The following is a 25,509-nucleotide window of genomic DNA, read 5'->3' as shown; positions in this document are numbered from 1 at the left end:
CCTCCACCAACGCACGTCCTTAAATTAGGGAATGAACTTGCGCTCCAGGGGGCGGTTCAGCGAAAAGAGGAGGCGTGTTCCGGCGCAAACGGTCCCTGGTGCTATTTTGCTGTTTCAGAAAATAATTCCGCCACAGACCAGGAAATATACCATCCATAGCTATTTTATTATTCAATCAAATAGAATAGATTTGAAACCAAAAAAGAGATTTGAGAGCAAAAAAGAGTAAGTTTTTTTTTGATTGAAACAGAACAGGTTGCAATTGAAAAAAAAATATGAGAGAACATATTTCTTCAACTTCAATCAAAACTAATGTTTGTAAGTAAAAACATACGACCATTTTGCTTATAAATCAGTCCTCTTTACTTGCGAGTTCTAAAGTTTTGCTTGCGAATTCAACTGCACTTGATGGGCGGGGCCTACGCTGGTGGACGAGAGAAGAGTTTCTATTGGTTGGTTTGACTGGCTACGTCTTCCGCATTACACCCACTTCTCCCTTGTGCTGTGCTGCTTGGAGAAGCCTGTTGCTCTTGAAACGTTTCCCATAAGTAATGAATTGCGCTATATATCGTTGGCTACAGCCTGCCGTACATTCACAACAACAACTCTCGTCCACCATCAAGTGCAGTTGAATTCGCAAGCAAAACTTTAGAACTCGCAAGGAAAGAGGACTGATTTATAAGCAAAATGGTCGTATGTTTTTACTTACAAACATTAGTTTTGATTGAAGTTGAAGAAATATGTTCTCTCATATTTTTTTTCAATTGCAACCTGTTCTGTTTCGATCTCAAAAAAAAAATGTTTTGATTGCCACTTACTCTTTTTTGCTCTCAAATCTCTTTTTTGGTTTCAAATCTATTCTATTTGATTGAATAATAAAGGAACAAAATTCTCTCCATAAATAAGCGGCAACACACAGCTATAAGGGCAGTTTGCTCTCACACGCGCTGCATTTATAGTCACACAAACACACACACATGCAGTCACTCTCCAGTCTAGTGCACGGTCTTGCTCCAGATTCCGGGACATTGGATCTCATTTGCAGATGTCAAGGAGCCGCTATCAATATGCGGGAGACTCCCGGAACTTCCGGGACAGTTGGGATGTCTGGCTAAAGATATAAAGGCATAAAAAGGAAAATTTCCTCCTGTTCCTCCCCACCAGTGGGGCGCGCCCCACACTTTGAGAACCGCGGGTCTAGAGGCATACGCACATGAAGCACAACTTAACCTAAGGTTTCTCGTGCTCACGAGAACCGTTTAAAGCCTTTAGAGGCTCCGTAGTTTGCTGCTGTATGATGGTTGCAGACTACAACTGAAAGGAAAGGAACCAGCATAGACTCTAAATATTACACATTTTAATTCTTATACTGCTCTGGAATACATGTATGTGTAGTGCGTTATATGAAGCTTTTTGCATTCACTTGCATTTTCTGAATCAACAACATGTTATTTCATAAATCTGAGAGAATTTTTCATGAATCAAAACTTGATTCGTTCAGCCCTAGACTCAACCCCCCTGAGCTCAACACAAATCTTATAACCAGCCTCCACCATGTACCAGTGGGCCCAGGCAGGAATCTCAGCCCTATAACTCTGACGCAAAGCCCCTAATGCCAGCCCTTAGACAGCCTCCAGTGGGCCCATGCTTCTAATGCTAGAAGAGACTAAAAACAAATAAGAAATTAATTAAAATAGCTCAATGCATACTCCAGAAATATAATAATATATCTATATGATATTTAAATATTGATGATATATATGATGACAAATTTATATTTAAGATATATATAAGAAGAACTTCAGCAGTATAGTGGAATTGACATACATGGAAAATAAACTTAAAATAAACGTTCATTCCAGAGTGGAAAATTAGTGCTTTTCCTATGTTCCTCAAATTTAAAACCTTTATTTCTTTGCATTGGACAAACAATTCATAAAATTAGCTCTTACCTAAGAGAAGAGCAAAAATAAGAAACGTCAGAGGAACCCCAGAAATCAATGGGTACTAACAAAACAAGAACAAATCGTGGATAAATTTGTTACGTGAGGCCTGTTTAGTCATTTATTCATGAAAAACAGGACATAGTATAAAGTAAATAGATTTTTCCAAGTGAATGCAGTATGCTTCCGTAGCATTGTACTCTTTTTCTTGACTTAAAATAAAAACATTAATGTTAACTTATTTGTTTTGATTCCAGGAGGCTCATCCCCACTCTGAGTTCTATGAGAGAATCATTCCTACTCTGAGACACAAGGTAAAGTCCATCATACCACCATCATCTGTCATCCCAGTAAAAGTATCAATACCATGCACTGTAAAAATACTCCACAAGTAAAAGTCCTGGATTCAAAACCTTACTTAAAGGTATGTGTGTATACCAGTAGAAGTATATATAGTGCAGTAAAATGTTCCCTGTCCCAGTGTTTTACTTCTATAAAGGATGTTTTTTGGATTAGTATAAATACTGCTATGTTAATGTGTATGTTACATTTTACTGTAAATGTTGTGCTCATTTATATTACTTTAAGCTGTATAAAGTTGGGTAGTTTTGTACAGCAAAGCATTATATTCAATAAGATCATCATGTGTTTGTAGTGTGGATGTCCTGTGAGAACCATGCATCCCGGAAAAGTCAAATTTTCATGAGCACAGACGAGAAAACTTGTTTTCAGCTCTGTGACGATGCATTTTCCAGCTAACCCGAGAGGGTTTTTAAATAGTTTATTTAGCTTAAGAAGACCATTTCATTCTTTAGTTTGTAATCTGAAAAGCAACTAAAGCTGTCAAACAAATGTAGCAGAGTAAAAAGTACAATATTTACCTCTGGGCTGTATTGGAGTAGAAGTATAAAGTTTACCTTGATATGTTATTCCTTTATACTGAGTAAACTCTTATTTTGAAGTTTATGTTGACCTGTAGTGCTAATTCTTCAAGTTTGCACCCACTCCTTTCTCCTCTTAGGATGTAGGTCTCAACACCGACACTGTGGTCTACCACTCCTCTTCCAGTTCGTGTCATTCAGACGGTCAGACCAAGTCTTTAGCTTTCCCCCTCCACCATCGCCCCTCCAGGGAGAGCAGCCATGCTCACTCCCTGTTCGCCCACCACCAAAGTCTCAGGTCCATTCAGGTCTTTTCCACCTCCTCAAACAAACACCCAGGTGAGGAGAGAAATTGCTGTTTTTTGCATTTGACTACTTGGTTAGTGATTTATTTATTTCTGCAATTACTAAGTTCATACACACACAGACATACACACCTTGCTAATCAAGCAGGTGGTTTTGTTTTCACACATTGAAACACCTTGACTTTGTTAGAAAGACTTTGTTGAGGGTGTATTTTACATTGTGAGAGCCTCACACTGGTGGCATATCAGGTGTGTCAAAACTCCTACTCATAGTTTTTGCTGTAAGCCCACATACCATTGGTGTCTTGATGCACATGAACTTGTCAGGATATACCTTAGGGAATAGGATATAATTTAGAAAGGGTCAATTGATGCAGATTATAGTATAACAAACAAGACAGTATTTGGTACATTGTATTGTTATCTCTGTTTTAGAGAACTGCACTATCTGTGAAATATTCCGAATCTCTGCCCACTGCCTCACCTGCCTGCAGGGGCTCTGCTCAGAATGTGACAGACTGTACCACTCCTACCCTGAGAGGGCCAACCACCGCCGCACAGCTGTCACATCATCATCATCATCATCGTCGTCATCATCTCAAAACAGGAACAGTAACAGGTCAGCATCTATAGTTCTGGCAATATAAACCTAGACAACTCTTGATCCCACTGGTCCACTGCCAGTGCTGGTTCTGACTACCTGTCAGTCACTCCTGGCTTCACTGAACAGTTTAACCTTTAACTATTAAAGCTATATCTTGACAGTATAACATGAGACAGATAATCTGGGAAAAAATCAGGTTCCTCTGGTTTGTTCTAGTGCTCCTAATAAAGATTGTCCTTCCTTTCAATATGTATGTTCATGTCACAACAGCATAACAGCCCCTCTTCCCCCATTTCAGTTCTTCCACCTGGCGTTGCCTTCACTGCACTAAAGTCAACTCTGTCCAGGATGTGGTCTGTGAGGAGTGTGAGCGCCCCCGCATGGAATCAATCAGCTCTAAAGCAGATGAATCTCAGCCAGCAACCATCTCTGGTCTGTGTTTTCTCTTCTGTGCACCTGACACACCAGTAATCCCGCCTCCTTTATTCTACCACATTCTAGTTTCCTCTGTGGCATAGAAACTCGGATAATTTAAGCAAATAAGTCTATAAATCCACCCTTTACTTACTACTTTTGACTGCTACATTCCAAACTCTATAATCTCTTATAAAAAATACCCATTTGAGAGATTAATGCTTTTATTGTGTTAGAATACACCAAAAACACCAAAATAATTGATACATTCATCATCACTCATATTATCGCACTCGCAAGTATTGCAGAAAGCTGTAAGTATTGGATTTATTCTCAGTAGTAGTTTGCTGTACAGAAATTCATTTAACATAACTCAGAACAAGACATTAATAATTAAAGTATATTATTTGATAAAAGATAATATTTTAAAAAAAAGAAAAAGAGCCCAGAATGAAGTGTAGGTTATAGAACTATAGAACTATAAAACAATAACATAAAACTGCATATTATTATACTATAATAATATATTATTATTGTTGTTATCACATACATTTTGTTATTAGTTTTGCTATAAGTATCACTTTTATGTAGCCAAGTCATATTATTTTGTTATATTAATTCTGTGTTCTCTATGACTTAGTGAAACTTTAACAACACAGTTAAGTGGTGGGTCCCAATAAGCCCACTGGGTTTTTCTGCCTCACCCTGCACTGTATATTATTTGTTATCTTTGTAATTTTTGTCTATTTTTACAAAAAAATTGCAAAAAATAAACCGAAACAAGAGTTCGAAATGTTACTATTTGTAGAAGCCCAAGCAAGGGTACTTTTTGTGTCCAAAATTTGAGAGCTCTAACACAAAATGTCAGCGGGTTATAGGTGCTGAGACAAGAAGTGTTACAACCGCCCACCATCTCCCATACATTATGTATCTAGCGAGCAGGGCAACAAGCTACGTCTGCACCTGCTGTGAATCATCTTTCTCTACATTCGTTCATACGTTTTCATAGGCTATCTTTATGAATTATGGATAGGAATGTATATGTAATTTCTTAAGTTTTTTTACTGATAATTTGTATTGTAATGTAGGCAAATACCAACTGCAAAGTTTATTTGAGAGAGTGTGACAATTATAGTTGCTAAGCAACCAAGATGCATTGCCAGTCTTGCAAAACATTTTTCACATCTTTTCACATTTTCTTTGCCTTTTGTGTAATTCAAATAAACATTTTTAACATTTATTTCAGGTACCAGTAACATTGTACTTTTTTAATTCATTCAGTTATTTTACATATAACTCTTTCACTTTCATGTAAGGCTTTTACTCTGAAACACCTGCAGGAAGTTCATTAAGAGCAAATTCAAATCAAGATTGACAAAGTAGGCTTGACTGGATATATTTATATTTTTCTGCTCTGTTTGAGCTTTTAATTTAAATATACACTTGATCTATAACATCTTTAACTCTTTCAGTGACACAACAATGGCCAAAGCTTATTTACCTCTTAGGAAAATAAGAAATTGTCATCACAATCATAGTACACCAGGTATGACATAATGGTACCTGGTATTGATTAGAACAAACTGGTATTTGTGTGTGTTAATGTGTTCTTCTCAGAGTGGCAGTGTAAGAGCTGTACTGTGGTGAATTCAGCCAGCAGTATTCTGTGCGAGGTGTGCGAGAGACCTCGTTTGGCCACGCGACCTCCAGTGACCCCGTCACACCCACCCATGAACCCCCCCCGACCACCAGCTCCAGTGCTGGGCATGCCCGGTGACCCTGACAGCCAGGTCAGTTAACTGTTTTTGTGTGTCAAGCCATGCTAGCAGCAGAATGGCAAAGTCAGTTTGTCGGTCCACAGTTTGGTCTAGACTGAACATGACATTTTTGGTCTGAACCCTACCAACACGTTCTGAGTCTACATGTCAAATATGGCAGCTGGGTCAGTGGCCCTCTGCTTCCAACTATGCTATGTTTGCACATGGAGGGAGCCATGGTCAAGTGAGCAACAGTTAACATGCAACATGCAGTCAACAGCAATGAATATGAAACGTTTAGTAACTTTCCAAATAAAGCTTGCTGAAGACATTTTATTTTAAACGATTACAGATTGCTTAGGGTTAGGTAAGTACATATATACCATCTCTATATATATATATATATATATATATATATATATATAGAGAGAGAGAGAGAGAGAGAGAGAGAGAATATTAGCAGTGGGAGTCAAGCAGGACCATGGCAGGAGGCTCCACCATAGTCTAGGCCTATAGCAGCATAACTAAGGGATGGTTCAGGACTCACCTGATCCAGCCCTAACTATAAGCTTTATCAAAGAGGAATGTCTTAAGCCTACTCTTGAATGTGGTGAGGGTGTCTGCCTCCCGAACCACAACTGGAAGCTGGTTCCACAGGAGAGGAGCTTGGTAACTGAAGGCTCTGGCTCCTGTTCTACTTTTAGAGACTATAGGAACCACAAGTAGCCCAGCATTCAGAGAACGTAGTGTTCTAGAGGGGTAATAGGGTACTATGAGCTCTTTAAGATATGAAGGGGCCTGACCATGAAGAGCTTTATAGGTGAGGAGGAGGATTTTAAATTCTATTCTACATTTTACAGGGAGCCAGTGCAGAGAAGCTAGTACAGGAGAGATGTGATCTCTTTTCCTAGTTCCTGTCAGTACTCGTGCTGCAGCGTTCTGAATTAATTGGAGTGTCTTAACTTTAACATCCCAGCATGTCTGAACCAGCTTTCATGTGTCAGACAGATTATTATTGCTGATAAAATATGCTCATTTAAAGGAAAGTGAATATATATATATTTATATAATATGGCAATGTAATCAGAAAGGCTTTTTTTGCGAGAACATGCCATTTTAAATCAATTTCTTATATAGAAGGTAGAGTGAGACACGGTGAGTGATACTGTGCTCTGCAGCAACCTCTCAGAAAATGAATTCTCACTTCACCTGATCTGTGTTGATGGCAGCTACAGGATAAACACATCGACCCCCTGACTAAAGCTTTCTGCTGACCAGCTTCTCTAAAGGTTCCTTGAAGGGCAAACACAATTATTAAACCCTCAACTGTAAAGAAGACGAAGAATCCTCTTTTGGTGGACCAGTGACAGGTCAGAAAGAACAAACTCCAGTGTTCTGTCTTCATATGAACAAAAAAATGCCTGCACCAGTAACCTTTGGAAGGGTTTGTAGTTTTTAAGTTCATATAACTGTGTTTTCCCTTTTTTGCCAATTTTAGATTATAACTTAAAGGTCATGTCACAACATTAATAAGACTTGAACACTTGAAAATATGAGATGCCAACCAGATTTAAAACATTTTTGTTACATAAACCCCTCTTGGACAAGAAACCCACTAACACCCACTAACATCTGGCTTTTGCCTTCAGTGAGAAAGAGTATAATCAGTCTTCAGTCCCAGCTCTCTACTCTTATTTATTTGCTCCGCAGTGATGGAAACATGACACCCAATTTTTTTATTATTATTAAGCTCAGTGGTGAACAAAGGTTTACAATACTTGCAGATTTTGTTCAACAAGATAATAATCACAAATTAACACCACTTTAATGATTTTTGAAGCATAAATGCGATCATGAGAAGTTAAAAGCTAACGTAGGGCTGTAAACGAACTACACCACAGTTGCATGTCTTCAACATCACGACCACTAAACTCCCAACTTATAATGAAATCTTATAATTCAAATCTACAAGTTGTATCTGCTCTAGTTGTGCAGTTAACACAAACAATTGCAGATAATGTTTTGACTTTGAATTCTGTAGAGTTAATGTCTCTCTCTCTCTCTCTCTCTCTCTCTCTCTCTCTCTCTCTCTCTCTCTCTCTCTCTCTCTCTTTTGCTGTGTCTCTCTACCCAGTGGGTGTGTCAATTCTGCACCTATCTGAACTACTCTCCTGCTACAGTGTGTGAGATGTGTGACCTGGCTCGCCCAGAGCCTGCACCCCTACCTGCGAAGCTTCGCCCTCCCTCGCCCGTCAGACGTGTACCTGCCCTGCCAATCAAATCCAAAGAGCCCCCCTCTGAAGACCTGGACTCCTGTAGGCAGAGACTGATGAAGGAGGAGGGGCTGAAGCTGATTCAGCTGATTAGAGCAAGTCACTTTCATTACCTGTAATTGTGCTTGGATCTTAACTACATTTAGAGTTTGTGTTCTAGTGTGTCTGTCCTTTATGTGTGTGTCAGGATGGGGAGAAGAAAGGGGTGAGTCCAGAAGAGGTGTACACAAGTATGAGGGTAGCTGGGGACAGCAACATCCTGCCCTGCAAGTGGTTAAAGACAGAGCTTCCGCTGCTGTTAGACCAGATCAGGATACAGGTGGCGACATCCTCCGTTCAGTCTGTTTCTGACAAGACTTCAACAGAGCACACAGTCAGTATGCTTCTCTCAAAGCCTGTTTAATCCTGACACATCTATGTTTCTCTGACAGTCACTGTCAGTAGTGTTCTCTGTCCTCTAATACAGAACAGGTCATGTGAAGCTCCTGCTGAGGATGCTGGGACAGAAAGTGTGGTCCAGTTGTCCAGAGCAGAGGCCAAGCAAGCGTGGCTGACAACAGGGGGTGACACCGAGAGAGCTGCCAGACAAGCTCTGATAGACAGACTCGCCAAGGTGACCAATATGTCTCCATGTTTAGAGACAACAATATTGCAGCAGTATTTTTGTGTAGAGATGGTGTCATGTTTTCTTCACCCCACCCTTTCAGGTGAAGAAGCTGCATGTGCTGGGCTTCAGCGATGAGGCTCGCTGTCATGAGGTTTTGAGGCAGAGTGGTGGTGAGGTGAGAGGGGGCCTGACCTTGCTGCAGCGACCCCTTCTAGAAGCCTTCCACAAGCGCATTTGGAGTGACAAGCCCGAGCCTCCTGTAGACATCCATCACCCTGACAAACAGGTGAGAACAGGTGTTTACAGGAGACCTCAGTACAGTTCCACCTTCAGCCATCTTAAAAGGTTTCTTAACATTAACGCCAAGAGGGTTGTTTGGTCCTAAACCACTGAGACGCCCAGCCCAGAGTTGACAAAAAAGAGGTCTTAACATGTATTTCAGCTTGCAGTGTTATAACTGTTTCCTGGAAAATTAACAGTGCAAGTCTGCTTTAAAGGGCATCAAACCCATATATTCAGACATTATCTGTGGCAGTTTCAGCAAATATGACAAAAGGCTATTTGTAAAAAAGTCACCTACTAAGTAAGTAACGAGAAATGTGAGTTCACCATAGCTTCTGTGTGATCATTTGGCAATCTGCCTTAAAGGACCAGTGTGTAGGACTTGAGAGACTTGAGCTAGCATTGAGATTGCAAATTTCAACCAAGTTTCAACAAGATAAGATGAAGATATGTACTTTATTATTCCCCTATTGGAGAAATTGTTTTTTTTACTCTTTTTTTATTTTTTACACACACACACACACACACACACACACACACACACACACACACACACACACACACACACACACACACACACACACACACACACGCTGAAATACACACTTCATGCACTTGTGGACATGCAACAGGGAGAAAGATGGTGGAGTGATGGGCTGCCACGTTAGCAGCACCCCATCAGCAGTTCCTCGGGGTTAGGTTGCCTTGCACAAGGGCCTACAACAACAAAGCACAAAGGAAAAACTACAGTGGTCATGAGACTCACAGAAAAGGTCGAATCTGACGAAAGGTCCTATCTGGAACCGGTGTTTGCTTTGTCTGTTCTGGGCTACTGTACAAAACTACTGTGGGCGATTATGCTCCAATGAAAACATACCTATGAATATTATATTCCCATTTCTGACAATAGATCCTCCTAAATGTTACACACCGGACCTTTAACACTAATGTTAATAAGAGTAGGCTGGGTCTTTGTTCTACCCTTCTACATCATTTCTGTCTTCTTTTCCAGCGCATATGTCGGAGGTTACTAGCGGTGTACGATCTTCCTAGCTGGGGTCGCTGTGAGCTGGCACTGTCGCTGCTTCTGGAGCACAGTGCCCCCTACTCACTGGAAGATGTAGTGCAGGCTGTACGGGAGTCCCACGACAGGGAGTTTATCAAGAGAGTGCTGGCTAAAGAATGTCCCATCTGCCTCTCTGTCTTCCCCCACAGCAAGGTACTGAGACTGTCAGTCTTTATATAGGTTTTGCAGCTCTGAAGCGTATCTAAAGGAATTTCCTACTTTCTCGCCCTGTCTTAGATGCAGTCTCTGACGTCGTGCCAGTGTTCAGTGTGCTGTGGTTGTTTTCAGCAGCACTTCACCATCGCTGTAAGGGACAAACACATCAGAGACATGGTGTGTCCAGTCTGCTGGGAGCCTGACATCAACGACCCTGAGCACCTCAACAGCTACTTCTCCACCCTGGACATCCAGGTAGTTTAGTTTCATCTGCTCACATGGAGGGGGCAGGGTTTATGACCTATACTGCAGTCAGCTACCAGGTTACTTGTGATGGTTTGGCTTCACTGTTACGTCATCCATTGTTATATACAGTCTATGGTACTGGTAGGTCGACTCAGACCCCTGTGTACCATGTTTGTGTGTTGTCATAGCCACCTACAGCATGGGGTATGTTGTTTCTGAAGTCGCCATGGATTTATTTAATTGAAAGGCCTGTATCTTCCTTGTGCCTGGAATTTAAAAATTACTGGTTATCTTTAGTCTTGATGTATTCAGTAACATGCTTTGCACAGTACATCTTATATATTTCTACAAAACATCTGCTTTTATTTTTGTTTCATCATCCTAGTTGGTGTGTAGGTTGTAATTAAAGCTACAACATGTAGATTGTTTAGCTCTGATTACCAGGTGTGAAATAAATTTTGATGTAATTGTGGGATTACAGCTTCTTTCATACTGTTCTCTGGCATGAGTTTCTATCAGTAAAAAAACAACAACATCTGGTGCAGTCTATGTGTTGTTGTCAGCCCATTCATGTGGCCCCTGTGTAAGATCATCGGAGGGGTCTCCTGTGAAAAGTCAAATACAGAGACTTAAAAAGTATATTCCAGTGATTTGGTGTTGTTCTTTCGTGAAGTTGAAGACTCTCAAGAGACAGATTACAAAGAAAGAAGAAGCCCGGTACGAGCTTAGCTAAAAACTACTGTGGCCGAGAGGTATCAGCGAGTTCCAAAAGCCACAACAAAACTGAAAAAGTTACGACGCAATGGAAGGTAGGTTTAAGACATTCCTCTTTGATAAAGCTTATAGTTAGGGCTGGATCAGGTGAGTCCTGAACCATCCCTTAGTTATGCTGCTATAGGCCTAGACTATCGGGGGATTTCCCATGGTGCACTGAGCTCCTCTCTTCCTCTCTCTTTCTGCACTCATTCATGTCCCATTAATGCATGTTACTAACTTCACTTCTTCCCCGGAGTTCTTGTGCTTTCTCGTCTCGCAGGTTCTCATGGATCCTGGTGGAGCCTCCTGCCATGGTCCTGCTTGACTCCCACTGCTAATATTACTGATATTGTTATTATTATTATTATTATTTATATTATTATTACAGTTATTATCATTGCTCATTGTCCCCCATCGATTTGGCTGATGTCGTAGTCGTCATCATCTTCTTCATGTTTATCATCATCACCATCAGTCACTACCATTAGTGTAGTTGTTGCTACTTTTGTCTCTGTCCTTTTGTCTTTCTCTCTATGAATTGCCGCTATACAAATAAAATTGAAATGAATTGAATACTATTGCTATGCGATTGTGATAAATTATGTTATTCAGTGTTCTTATGTTTTCACAGTTCACATGTTAAATTCAGCTCGCATCAGAGCGCGTATCAAAGCGCATTCATTAGTGAAGGTTTATTGTATGTCAATATCCAAGTCATTTCTTTGAGCAGCGCCTTCCCCCTCACATTTAGATATTACACAGCATCAAGTCACCATGAGCTAACCCTAACCTCGGCATGTCCTTTTTATGAGTGGAAATTTTTCTATGAAGTAGCTGATATAAAGCCACTGGATGAGATGATGTTGAGCCTACATGCAGGTGTCTAAAATGTAAAATCTGCTGCTTTTTCAAATCACAAATACATGATTGCTGGATCCGATTGTGCTTTTGAGTTTGTTACCATGGTAACTGTGAAAACATAAGAACACTGAATAACATAATTTGTCACAATCGCATAGCTATAGTAATTATAGCGTGCTAGTGCACAACGTTTTACTTAATACTTCTCAAATGGGCAACAACCTTACTCTTCCACACATCAGTAGTCAATAAGTCCACTGCTAATAACAGTCCGTTTTGTTGCAAACATCCGTTGTCACTCACTTCCATTGTGTTGTGGCTTTTCCCGTTGTGTTGTGGCTTTTGGATTAGTGTTGTGACTTTTGAAATTCGCTGATACCTTGCCCTTCTAAACTCCACTTGTCCAGTTTGTTACACAGACTTTCTGTGACATATTTGTAGTCTTTTAACTCACACAGTATAACTGTAGTACTAACCATGACGGGTAAACTGATCTTCAAGTGTAAAAATGGTTGCTGGGTTTTGCATATATCTGCTACAGACATACTACAAATAAGGCTTACATTTTGGTTTTTTTTTGGTGGTGACATCCTGTTGACCAGATCTACGCTCTACAATAATTGGGTACCGACTGGGTTATTGTTGCCGTTCAGTCATTGATATTCAGGTTATATCGTTGTGTTTTGTGCTTTAGCTGCGAGAATGTCTGGAGTCAGAAGTCTACGAGCTGTTCCATAAGAAGCTGACAGAGCAGGCTCTAATCAAGGACCCTAAGTTCCTCTGGTGCTGTCATGTGAGTACACAAGGAGTCATTCTTCACCAACAAAAATTACCATGAGCAAATTTACAATTACAGTGCCATTTTTAGGCCATGGAAGCTCTAGTGACATTAACATTCTCATGTTTCCCTTTCCCTCCTCTCCTCCTCTCGTTTCCACTCATTTCCTATCCTCTCCCTTTCTCCTGTTTCCTTTCCTCTGCTTCTGTTTCCTCCCTTCACCTCCTGTTTCCTCTCCTCTTCTCAGTGTTCATATGGGTTTATCTATGATGGAGACCAGCTGAAAGTCACCTGTTTTCAGTGTCGCAACAGTTTCTGTGCTCAGTGTAAAAAGCCTGTAAGTATTATCTCTCTCTCTCTCTCTCTCTCTCTCTCTCTCTCTCTCTCTCTCTCTCTCTCTCTCTCTCTCTCTCTCTCTCTCTCTCTCTTACTGTGTTTGGTTTCTCACAAATCAGATTGTTTTCACTCTTTTTGTAACTTTCTCTTCTCCTCCAATCATTAAAGTTACATCCCAAACAAATGTTTTAAATATTGCAAAAGATAAATTAGAAATGAAATTAAAAGACAGTATGGTTCATTACATATCACATTTCAATTTTCAATTTTCAATTTTATTTGTATAGCACCAATTCATAACAGAAGTTATCTCCGGACACTTTTCAAATAGAGTAGGTCTAGACCGAACTCCTTATAACATTATTTACAAAGTCCCAACAGTACCACCATGAGCAAGCACTTGGCGATGGCGGCAAGGAAAAACTGCCTGTTAAGAGGCAGAAACCTAGGACAGATCCCGGGTCTAGGTGGGTGGCCAAGAGAGAGAGAGAGACAGACAGACAGACGTGCACAGCAACATAATGATGATGAACATGAAGAAGATGAGGATGACAACAACGATGGGGGACAATGAGCAGTGATTATAGTAATAATAGTAACTGTAGTAATAATAATAGTAATAATAATAATAATAATAATAACAATAATATCAGTAATATTAGCAGTGGCAGCAGGCTCCACCAGGATCCATGAGAACCTGCGAGACGATGAGCCTTGACTCGTATTGAACCAATCATGTCACCACACAAGATCCTGTCACCACACAAGAATGTTGATAATGGACATATTGAATAATTCTGCAAAACCCTAGAACCATTGAATACTCGATTTCTACAATATCTGCACATAGCAACTACAGTGTGGTTATTGTTAGGGACAGATTGTGATTATGCCAAATACAGTAGTAGTGAAATGTCTGTTAGTTAGAGACTTGTGAACTTGAGTTGTAAAAACTGAGGATTTGCAGGTGGAGACTTTGAGCCAAGAGTAAGAGGAGACTCGAGTTGGTGACTCCTAGATATTGAAAAATGTTGTGCTGTGTGAACCTTGACCTTTTGGGAGCTCTGCCAACCTGTCATGAATAGTTAATAACACAACAGGAATGTTTGTAACATCTCCATTTCCCTACACATAACAGTGTTGCTGCTGGCACCTTAATAGGACTGTAAAAACTCTTAAGTTCAGCCTTTAATTTGAGAACTAATTAGTCTGTTTACCCATAAGGTAGTAGCTTTAGCTTCCTCTGAAAAACCCCTGAAAACACCTGAACTCTATAATTGGTAGGGGTGTCCACTGACTTTTGGCCATGTTGTTTACCTGTCACTTGGTGTAACAGTTCATGCATCTTGTAAACACTCTGAAACTGAGCTTCCCATAATCCTTAGATAAGTTATGTTGAATCTGTGTGCACTCAACTAATTACTAATTCATATTAATCTATTATTTTTAAAAAAAAAATTTTTTTTTTTTTTTTATTTCAAAACCTAAAAAATAATTTTTTTTAGAAACAAATTTTTAAAATAACCAAATATCCTGGAAAAGAATGTTGTCCTAGAAAATTATAAATCTATTTTGGCCCCTAATTCAGCTCGCCTACATAAACCCAGAATCAGAATCAGAATTAGGTTTATTGCCAAGTAAGTTTTCACATACGAAGAATTTGCCTTGGTGCATTGGTGCATAAGAATCACAATGAAGCGCAGAAAAATATAAATCAGAATAAAAAGATAAAAAATAGAGACAACAAAAAGGAGTGTCTATATACAAATATAAAGAGTGAAAGATATGTGCAAAATGGCTGGATACTTGCATAAATGCGTAAAGTGCTGTACCAAATGTGCAAAATTGACCGGGAAGTCTGCAAGTTTGCAGTGTGACATAATTATATTTGCAATGTGCAAGATAGAGAAACCAATGGAAGTGCATTAATGTGATGCATATATACAGGGTGGGTTTAATAGTCAGAGTCAGTGGGGGTTGTTGATGAGACCAGCTGCAGATGGAAAGATGTTCTTGTGGTGGGAGTTTTTGGTCCTGATAGACTGCAGCCTCCTACCACAGGGAAGTGTTTCAAAGAGTCTGTGTCCGGGCTGGGAGGGGTCAGCCACAATCTTGCCTGCACACCTCACTTCTCCACCAGAGATGATCCCAATGAGGGTGGTGTCTTCTGCAAACTTCAGGAGCCTGACAAACTGATGACTGGAGACGAGCAGAGGAGAAAGAACACAGTCATGAGGGGAACCTGGTGCTGATGGTCCAGGAGTCAGAGACATGTTTCCCCAGCTTTACCTGCTGCTTCCTGTCAGACAGGAAGTCTGTGGTCCACCTACAGTCAGTCACAGTGAGTGAGATGTAGCAGAGCTGGGATGATGGTGTTGAAAGCAGAGCTCAAGTCCACAAACAGGATCCTGGCATAGGTTCCTGGGGAGTCCAGATGCTGAAGGATGAAGTGCAGGGCCATTTTTACTGCATCGTCTACAGACCTGTTGGCTCTGTAGGCGAACTGCAGGGGGTCCAGGAGTGGGTCCGTTATGGCTTTGAGATGGGAAAGCAGAAGGCGCTCAAAAGACTTCATGACCACAGAGGTGAGGGTGACTGGTCTGTAGTCACTGAGTCCTGCGGTCCTTGCTTTTTTGCAGACAGGGATGGTGGTGGAGGTTTTGAAGCAGGCTGGCACAGTGTTCCAGTGGCTCCAGTGAGGTGGTGCTTATCTTGTTTGAAACTGTTTGTAGGATAAGCTGCACTTCAAAGTGGGTTTACCAGACGTGAAGCAGAACGGAAAAACCTTTTAACACCAGACAGAGTGTAATGGCCCTACTGAACTGTAAATTATAGGATCATTTCTAAGCAAGTGATGTCCAGAATTGTCAATTGTCATTTGGTCTTGGAAAAGAATTTCTTAAAAAGAGTGGGAACCCCATTTTTGCTTCACCGTTTCATGATTAAAACCATGATGCTGTAAAATTCATTGGGGTCTATATTAAACAAACATGTTTTCTTATGTCAGTAGAACAAGATTTGTAGGTCAGGCCACTCTGTAGAACTACAGTGCTTCATATAATGCTGTTTACACACATTTTACTTTTACCCAAAAATTGCAGCCTTTGCCATTTGGATATTGCAAATGCATTTTTGATAATTGGTTGTTTTTGTTCAGGCCCGGTGGATTCTTGCAAATACCATTGGGAGCACTAGGAGGAGCCAGAGGAAGCTGAATTTTCACAGATTATCTGTCTCATGTACTACTGTCAGGATATACCTATAAAAATATTACCTACTGCAGCTTTAAAGCATTAAAAAGCAAGTAAGGTCTTCCCCCCCTTCTCTTTGCCTTGTTTATAGAACCCTTAAGCCAATATGTAAGACAAAATAGAGATATTAAAGGAATAGACATGCCAACAGGGGAGCACAAATTGGCTCTATTTGCGGATGACGTGTTAATCTACTCAGTGCAGCCCACACAGTCACTTCCCAAACTCATGAATGTCCTAAATAAATATGAATCACTCTCAGGTTATAAACTTAATATACAAAAGACTCAAATAATGATATTTAACTATGATCCACCAAAACACATAAGAAGTAGATACAAATTGAAATGGGACACAGAATCGATAAGGTATCTGGGTATCAATCTTCCTAAAGATACATCAAAATTATATGATCTCAACTATGGACCAATAAATGCGAAAATAAAATTAGATTTATCAAGATGGAATGTAATTCCATTTTTGAATTTAAGCGCTAGGGTAGAATCCATCAGAATAAACATTTTACCAAGATTATTATATCTTTTCCAGACCCTGCCAATTAACATTCCACCTAAACAGTTTATAGAGTGGGATAAATTGATATCCAGATACTTGTGGCAAGGGAAAAACCTAGAATCAAGTATAAAACCAGTGGTTTAACTTATCACTAAAAATATGGCAGGAAACTAGAAAACTATGTAGGTTAGAAGTTCCTGCAAAATTGTTAAGATGGTGTGCCTACGATTCAAACTTTTTGCCGACTAGATCTGATGATAGATTCAAAAAATGGACCACAAAAGGTCTTACTAACTACTACACATTTGTCCACAAGGGGGCGTTCCAAAACTTTGGATCCCTACAGGAAAAACATGACCTGGAAAAGAGCGATTTCTTTAGGTACCTTCAAGTTCGACACTATTTCGTTCAGAACTTGAACACAGCTTTGAAAACATTAGAATCAGGTATCCTAAAACTATTTTTGTCAGCATCTAAATCCACGACTTGCAGCAATATTATCTCCAAAATGTACAAAGGTATTCTTCAATGTAAATCAGATAACTCACTCTGTATAAAAAAGAAATGGGAGAATAGGGTAATTTTAACATCTCAGAGGAGAGTTGGCAAAGAGTGTGTGCAATACAATGGAGTTCAACTAGTTTGTCCATGTGGCGTGAATTCTGCTGAAAAAATATTGTACGATTCTTTATTACTCCACAGCAAAATTTTGGAGATGGCAGCAGTTGTTGGAGGCTCTGTGGGGAAAACAATGCCAACCACTTCCACATATTCTGGAGCTGCCAGGTTCTTGTCCCCTACTGGCAAGAAATACATAAACATGTTAACAATGTATTTGGTAGTAGTATTCCTCTCAGATGTGATACTATTTACATGGGTGATATCCAATTAGATAGATGGAGTAATAACGACAAGAAACTGGCTCGTATACTTCTGGCAGCAAGTACAAAGGCTGTCACAAGGAAATGACTAAAATCAGACCCACCAACTACTGAAGAGTGGATAGAAATAATACATGAATTTTATATTATGGAACGACTATCATTTTCCCTCAGGACCCAAAAAGAAAAATTTTACCTGATTTGGACCAAGTGGACTGAATACATCAAACCAGTTCGATCAGATTTTAAATGGACTTGACAATATGTTTGAAGAGATGTTGACATAATTAACGGATTTATGTACTAGACACAATAGGTATGTAGGTATGGACATCAAAAATAAATGATGTGTATGTAAGTTTCTGTTTGATCTTGTTTTATGTATGCATGTATGTGGATATATGTAGATATGTGTGCGTAGGTATTTATGTAGATATGCATGTGTGTATGCATGTGTATGGGGTTGTTTGTATTCCTTACCACAGAACTCTGGTGAACCATGGAGTGACGAGCTTCCCATGTTCGACTATATATAAGTATTTCTGATTCTGATTCTGATTAACTATGCCGTATTGTTAAAAAAAAAAATACTTTGGAAGGGCAACATTTGGATAATTGAAGAATGGAAAGTCTCAAAAATGTGTTGTGTGACTTTATCAGTTGTACAGCTGTAACTGTGTGAGACGATATGTAAGAATGTATTTGCCAAAATAAAAAATGTTAAAAAAAAAAAAAAAAGCAAGTAAGGACAGGTGGTCACCAGTGGAACACAGACAGTAATAACCCTGTTTCGGTATTGTCTCTGCAGTGGGAGTCTCAGCATGCAGGTCTGTCCTGTGAACAGTACCAGTCGTGGAAGAGAGAGAATGACCCAGAGTATCAGAGACAGGGCCTAGCTGGATACCTCAGAGACAACGGCATCAGTAAGTAATTGTAAATGGTAAATGGACCTGTACTTGTATAGTGCCTTTCTAGTCTTGCGACCACTCAAAGCACTTTTACTCTATTAATAATAGATTTGCTATCTATGTTAAAGAAAACAGCATGTAAACAGCTGGGTGGCAGACATCAGTATGTCCTCCAGACCACACTCGTATCTAATGAAGAATAATCACAACGACAGCTAAACTTCCAGGGCAGCACACCACCACCACTACACAGTCCCAAAACTGAACTTTATTAAAGTGATAGTTTGGGTTCTTTGATTTAGGGTTGGGAGTGTATTACCTACAGCAGACGATGTGTAAGTGTATGCTATGTTTAGGATGTTTCACCGCTTTACCTTGCTGTCAGACAGCCCTTTTCAACAGGAAACTGAAGCTGTTATATCCATCCATGCTCTCATCAATTCCACCAGACTCCATTGAAAAAAACTGTAATTTTACCTCGCAGATCACAGGAGTTGCTGCTCCACCGCTGCCTTGATCCGAAGCACGGGTAAAATTACTGTTCTTGTCAAAGGAGTAGGGTGGTATGGTTGGAGAGTGTGATACAAGGCTTCAGTGTGCTGTTGGAAAATGCTGTCTGATAAAGCAGTGCAATAATATTATAAATGTAGAGTACACTTATACATTGATAATGATATAAGGCAGCCTTTTTTAGGCGGCTAAATTATGTTTTTCTGCTGCCCCCATCCTCAGCAGGACATTGCTTAGCTTTCATGCTAGTACTCCTGTCTTCTTCTCCAAACTGGGGGGTGCCGGCCATGGTCTACTGTAGGGTTAGCACACTTCTACGAATCCACTGCTACATTAGACATCTTAGAGTGCTTCATACTGGGAGAGACATTACACTCAAAAACTTTAATTTAGTCAATAATGGGTTAAAAGCATTGCAAGGCGGCTGGTCTCACAAGATCACAAAATCATGAGATCACACAAAATCTATCCTGCAGGGTTCAAGCTTTGCGCTTGTGTCTAATATGGATTTTAACATATTGTTATTCTGCCACCAGGATTGGCACTATATGGCAGTGTGTCACTTTTTGTCCAATATGCTTCTTTTTTTTTTTTTTTTTTAAATCAGTGGCCATCAACTCCTGCAGGTCCTTCACAGGAGGCAGGGTGTACTGACACTGCCTCTTCCTCTTTCTCACCATTAACATCCATCCTGTCATTCCTCCTCTCTTCCCTCCCTCCAGCCTGTCCCAACTGTCGCTTCCAGTACGCGCTGTCTAAAGGAGGCTGCATGCATTTCTGCTGCTCACAGTGTCGGTACCAGTTCTGCAGTGGCTGCAACAACCCTTTCCACACTGTAAGTCTGACACATACTCTAGTCAGTTTCATGCTGTGACAATGCAAAATGTGGTTGTCTTTTCAACATAAGGAGCCTTGCACATAGCATATCTAAGTAGGGGAAAGAAGAAAGTTGACAGAGGCTCCCTCAACTGTTATTGGAGCGCAGAGCAAAAGGGGCGGGTCAATTGTTTGAATAATCAAATTATACCACTTCTGACAAGTAACATTAAGTTAACTCAACATCTTATGTAGCTACATGTATGTCAAATACTTACATAAAGTCACAAGAAATGTCTAAACCTCTTCTCTTCATGGCTCCGGAACAAAGGAAATGTATGTTGACCTGACCAAACACACAGAACTAAAGGGGCAGGCTTCTCAAGGATTGAATTAAATACTTACTTGGTGTGAATGCGCCTTAAGGTGGGTTACTATAGAGGTGGTTAACATGTGATAAGAGTCTCCTCTTCACCTGCCTTCCTACCAGACCTGTGCAGTGGACGAGTGCAGCGTGTCTGGATTACATGCCCATCATCCCAGAGACTGCCTCTTCTATCTGAGAGACTGGGAACCCTCCAGGCTGCAGGCTTTACTGCAGGTACACACACACACACACACACACACACACACACACACACACACACACCTGCCTCTACCTCAGTATAGTGGAGGGGATTGCAATTCATTGTGTGGCCACTGCATTGAAAATAGATTTAAAATTTCTAGCCACAGTGTTCCAGTTAGTCAGGACAATCTGCAGACCTCACTGTGAACTGAAAACTATTTGAACAGTGAGGACAAATTCCCTTTTTAAGGTGGATTTTTTTTGCAATGTTACACTATTCAGCTACTGTTGCTTGGGAAAAGTCTATAATGAATGTCTACGGTGGTCCTGACACACACAACACAACAACATTTTGTGTGTGAAAGGGTGAATGTGGCACGTAGTGTAAAAGCTCTTTGAGTGGTTGGAAGACTAGAAAGGCGCTATACAAGTACAGGTCCATTTACCATTTACAATTAACCAAAATATTTCACAAAACAGGAAATAAAAATAAAAAACACATTTCACAGAATTTTACAACAAAACAGAAAACACATTTTAGAAAACAACATTTCACAAAACACAACATTTTAGAAAAACACAATATTTAAAAAAAACACAGATAACAAAACAATTTTTCATAAAACACAATATTTCTATGGGAAAAATGTATAGCACTTTTACTTCCTGAACAGGGATACTTAAAATAGCTCCTTCCACTTCACAACTCTGTGAAGACAAAGAAATGATTGGAGGTTATCATAATCCCACAATACAAGTCATCACATCATAGGAGTTTATTTCCATACAGTAACCAGTCTTAATTCTAATCTGAATTAACTTTCTGTCCTTACCTTTCCACTTTGAAATGTTGTGTTCTCTATTTTGTTATTGGATTCTTTGTTTTGTTGTTGTGTTTTGTCCAATGTTTTGTACCTGAGGGCCACCCTACTACTACTTAATTTTAAAACAGCCTCATGAGTAATCAGTGTTTTTCTTTTCTTTGTGACTCACAGAATAATGGAGTGGCCTATAACACTGAACCCCCTCCTGGAACACAGACAGGTGGGATGCACACATTGATAGTTCAAACCTGCAGACTTTTCAGCTGTTTCTAACATTTTGTCCATCACATTTATATCAAGAGACGAATGCAGAAAGAGAAGCTCAGAGTGGAGCTGGATGCAATGCAAGTGTAGAGTGCAGATGAGGTGTTTTCAGTGCTTTTTTAATGGAAAAACATATCAAACACACATTAGTGTTCCAAGCAGACTATTTGCATATATGTCTCAATACATGTCTGGAGGGGATATTTGAACTTTCAAACAGAATCTTCATTATGGATTTTGTCTAATTTTAATCGTAACCTGGGACATAAATCCTAACAATAAAAAGGTCAAAAAAGGTCTCTTGTAAAAATGATAGGTGACATTATGATATGCTTTCCAGAGAATCTGATCTTCCCTTGAAGAGGTTTCACTACCCCTTCTCTCTCTCTCTTCAGGTCTGTGTGGAGTGATAGAGCAGAAGGATGAGGGAGGGCAGCAGCCAGATTCAGCCTGTGGAGCTCAGACCCAACCTGGACATGCTGGACTCTGCGAGTATGATGGCTTTATTTATATAAGGAGTTCGGTCTAGACCTACTCTATTTGAAAAGTGTCCTGAGATAACTTCTGTTATGAATTGGCGCTATACAAATAAAATTGAATTGAATTGAATTTATTCAGCAGTATTTTCTCCGATCTCCAACCAAGGCAGCATGTTATAGCCTACCTGGCCTGCGTGTTACAGCAGTGGTTTTCAGAGTGCGTTGTAGGTTTCCCCAGCAAAAAAGAGTAATGGAATATTTGAACTTTTATCACATTTTTATCACAAGGCGGACCAACGGGGAAGAAACAGGATTGTAATGTACACCAATCAGACACAACATCCTGAGGACTGACTGATGAAGTGAATGTAGCATGTAGTGTAAAAGCACTTTGAGTGGTCGGAAGGCTAGAAAGGCGCTATACAAGTACAGGTCCATTTAAGATTTACAGAGTAATATCATCACCACTAACTACTACTAAACTGCCATGCTCTGGTGTGTAATAATGCTAAAATGTGGTGTACTGGTATCCAGGAAGCATTACCGGGAGTACCTGGTCAGCCTGATCAACAGCCACTCCATCGACCCCGCCCCCCTCTATAGCTCCAATGAGCTGCTGCTGGCCTGCAGGAGGTACAAGGTGGACGATGCCCGCAGGGATGGAGAGGACAGCTTCACCTACTACAGCAGGCTGCTCGAGGTGAGTATGTATGTATTAATGCTAGTGGCACAGCTGTGTGGGTCTGTCTGTATCTCAACTATTGGCTATAAGTCATATACACACATTCACATTCCCCAAAATAATTAATCCGTAAATCTTTGGTGATCCCTGACTTTTCCTCCAGTGCCACCTGGTGAGATTCACCAGAGGACGTTGCCCTGTACCCTGTCACACTAACGTGTGTTTGTGGTCTCTCTGCAGAAACTGATGGATGAAGTACCGCTTGGCGACAAGGTGCCACGCAAGAAATGAAATGAAATGCCTCGCTTCCCGTTTCCTGCAGCTGCCATCATGTCGACCTTTAAACTCAAAACTCAGCCAGAAAGGACAAAATGGCAGTAATTTCCTTTAGGTTTTGACTCTGTGAATGTTAACTCTTGTACCTATGATGGTGTAAATACAGGAGAGAGTCACCTCTGAAGTTCTGCCTCATATCTGCTGACAGCAGCTCTGACAAGATATTCAAATTCACAAAAGGTAAACTAATAAAAATAAATAAATAAATAAATAAAAAATAATAATAATAATAATACATTGAATTAAAGGAATATTCCTCCTTGCTGCTACCTTTTTCCCCAAATGAATGACTCAACCTCAGTTGTTCAATGGTAAATGGACTTTACTTATTGTCTTTCGACCACTCAATGCGCTGTACACTACATGCCACACTCACCCCATTCACACACATTCATACACTGATGGCAGTGGCTGCCATGCAAGGCGCTAACTGCTCACCAGAACGGAAACTAATCATTCATACACACTCATACACTGATGCACAGCAATTTGGGGTTCAGTATCTTGCTCAAGGACACTTTGACATGCAGCGAGTGAAGTTCGGAGGGGTTCAAACTGCCAACCTTCCGATTAGTGGATGACCCACTCTACCTCTGAGCCACAGCCGCCCAATCTAAATCCACACCATACAGTCACTAAGCTACAGTAACATTTTCCCTCTGTGCAGTGTTTTTGTGTGGCATGATTTAAATGCAGAAAATTAATATGAGGTTTAAATATTATTGGTTTCAGCAGGGACGTTCAATATAAATTCAGTTTAAAACCACAGCTAGCCCTTTTATCCTTCCTTTTGTGGTTCCTGTGGTGTTTTCAGTATAGCCTGGCTCTCTTTGGGTTACCTGTCTCCACTGAGTCTAACAACTGCCTCCAGTTTACTGATCCAGCTATGAGCACAGTGGCACATCACATGGAACATCAGCAGAATCGGGCATATTATTTATTATGAAATAGGATGGAAATACATGCAGTTTCTGACAATACAACAGTTAACAGAATTATGGTCAATTTAGCCATACTGCAGTTATATCCTAATTTAGTTAATACTGCACTTTTGGCCCTGTCGGAATCCCGTAGACATAGACAGTGATCTCATCTGATTGGTCAGTAGTCCGGTTGTCGGCAGGTTTTGATCTCTCTGGAGCAGTTCGGCGGGCAGCAGTTGTTACCATGGTGATCCATCCCGGTTAAAAGTGATCCAGATTTAAGCCCAAAGATAGCTGGCTAGCACACTGAGATCACTGTCATACTGTGAAATGTTTACTGCACATTTGTCATTGTTTTTGCTTTATTTGCGTAATGGCGTGTAAAGTTAAATACTATAATTGTGCATGTTGAAACTTGACATGTGAGTATTGTATCAATCAGTTTACAGACAGACAGACAGACAGACAGACAGACAGACAGACTTTATTAATCCCAAGAGGGAAATTGGTTGTTATAGCAGCCAGGTACATTAAAATACAACAATAGAATAAAATACAGCAATAGAATAAAATACTTAGAAAAGATAAAAATAATAGGTAAATAAATAGGTAGGTAAGGTGCAAAGAGTTGTTTAACTATTTACAGAAGATTTGTCTTGCATTCATTGTAGCCAGTGTAGCATTGCAGATGAATCCTCACAGGCAGAGTTGCTCATTCAAACTAATTCCATTGGGTGCTGGGAACTTGTGATTAATATGATATATTAATATATTAATATGGCCGCCTTGATAAATGTGAGCTGGTGTTGAACACGTTGCTGATGATATAAAAGCTACAAGCACTCATAATAACTTGTTTGTTGTTTGAGAATGTTTCCTTTTGATTGTAGGACTGACAAACAAAAGACAGACAAAATGCTGTGTTCTGGGCAAAATAAATGCTACTTATAGACTGCTGATGCTTCTGTCAGACTTTTTCTCACATGTTTAACCTAAGTCTAACATGTCGTTGTTGTGGACTGAATTTGGTCTAAAAGTGTGAATGGTATAATCAGTTACTGAATACAAAATGTTTGTAATTAATGAGTTATCCATTCAGTTAAAAAAATTTGTAATCTAATCTGAACACTTTTGGATTAGTTCAAAACACTGTTTAGTTTAAAAAACATTGAAAATATTGCACCTCATACTAAAGCCACAAATGTCTGAGAAAATAAAATATATTATCCATATTCAGCATTTACAGGACCACAATGGAAATAAGTTATTTTTCTAATTTTTTTGTG

The 25,509-nt window shown here is 39.9% G+C and overlaps 1 protein-coding gene across 1 annotated transcript in view; it reads left to right on the top strand.

Moving 5' to 3' along the window:
• Positions 1–25,180, top strand: part of LOC127369666 (E3 ubiquitin-protein ligase RNF31) — a 29,077-nt gene extending 3,897 nt beyond the window's left edge. The window contains exons 5-24 of the mRNA XM_051411237.1: positions 2,201–2,257; positions 2,965–3,163; positions 3,565–3,748; positions 4,032–4,165; positions 5,765–5,937; positions 8,039–8,272; positions 8,365–8,550; positions 8,644–8,790; positions 8,885–9,070; positions 10,079–10,285; positions 10,370–10,543; positions 12,846–12,944; positions 13,177–13,266; positions 18,722–18,836; positions 20,054–20,166; positions 20,638–20,748; positions 21,711–21,759; positions 22,199–22,295; positions 22,817–22,982; positions 23,205–25,180. Of these exons, the coding sequence (XP_051267197.1) occupies positions 2,201–2,257; positions 2,965–3,163; positions 3,565–3,748; positions 4,032–4,165; positions 5,765–5,937; positions 8,039–8,272; positions 8,365–8,550; positions 8,644–8,790; positions 8,885–9,070; positions 10,079–10,285; positions 10,370–10,543; positions 12,846–12,944; positions 13,177–13,266; positions 18,722–18,836; positions 20,054–20,166; positions 20,638–20,748; positions 21,711–21,759; positions 22,199–22,295; positions 22,817–22,982; positions 23,205–23,255 (2,772 nt within the window). The 3' untranslated portion in view covers positions 23,256–25,180. The remainder of the gene's footprint in view (positions 1–2,200; positions 2,258–2,964; positions 3,164–3,564; positions 3,749–4,031; positions 4,166–5,764; positions 5,938–8,038; positions 8,273–8,364; positions 8,551–8,643; positions 8,791–8,884; positions 9,071–10,078; positions 10,286–10,369; positions 10,544–12,845; positions 12,945–13,176; positions 13,267–18,721; positions 18,837–20,053; positions 20,167–20,637; positions 20,749–21,710; positions 21,760–22,198; positions 22,296–22,816; positions 22,983–23,204) is intronic.
• The last annotated feature ends 329 nt before the right edge of the window (positions 25,181–25,509 follow it).

The sequence above is a fragment of the Dicentrarchus labrax genome, unplaced genomic scaffold (genome assembly GCF_905237075.1).
Source record: "Dicentrarchus labrax unplaced genomic scaffold, dlabrax2021, whole genome shotgun sequence".
Taxonomy (NCBI): domain Eukaryota; kingdom Metazoa; phylum Chordata; class Actinopteri; family Moronidae; genus Dicentrarchus; species Dicentrarchus labrax.
The sequence above is the reverse complement of the archived record's forward strand: the minus strand, read 5'-3'. Positions and strand labels throughout refer to the sequence as shown.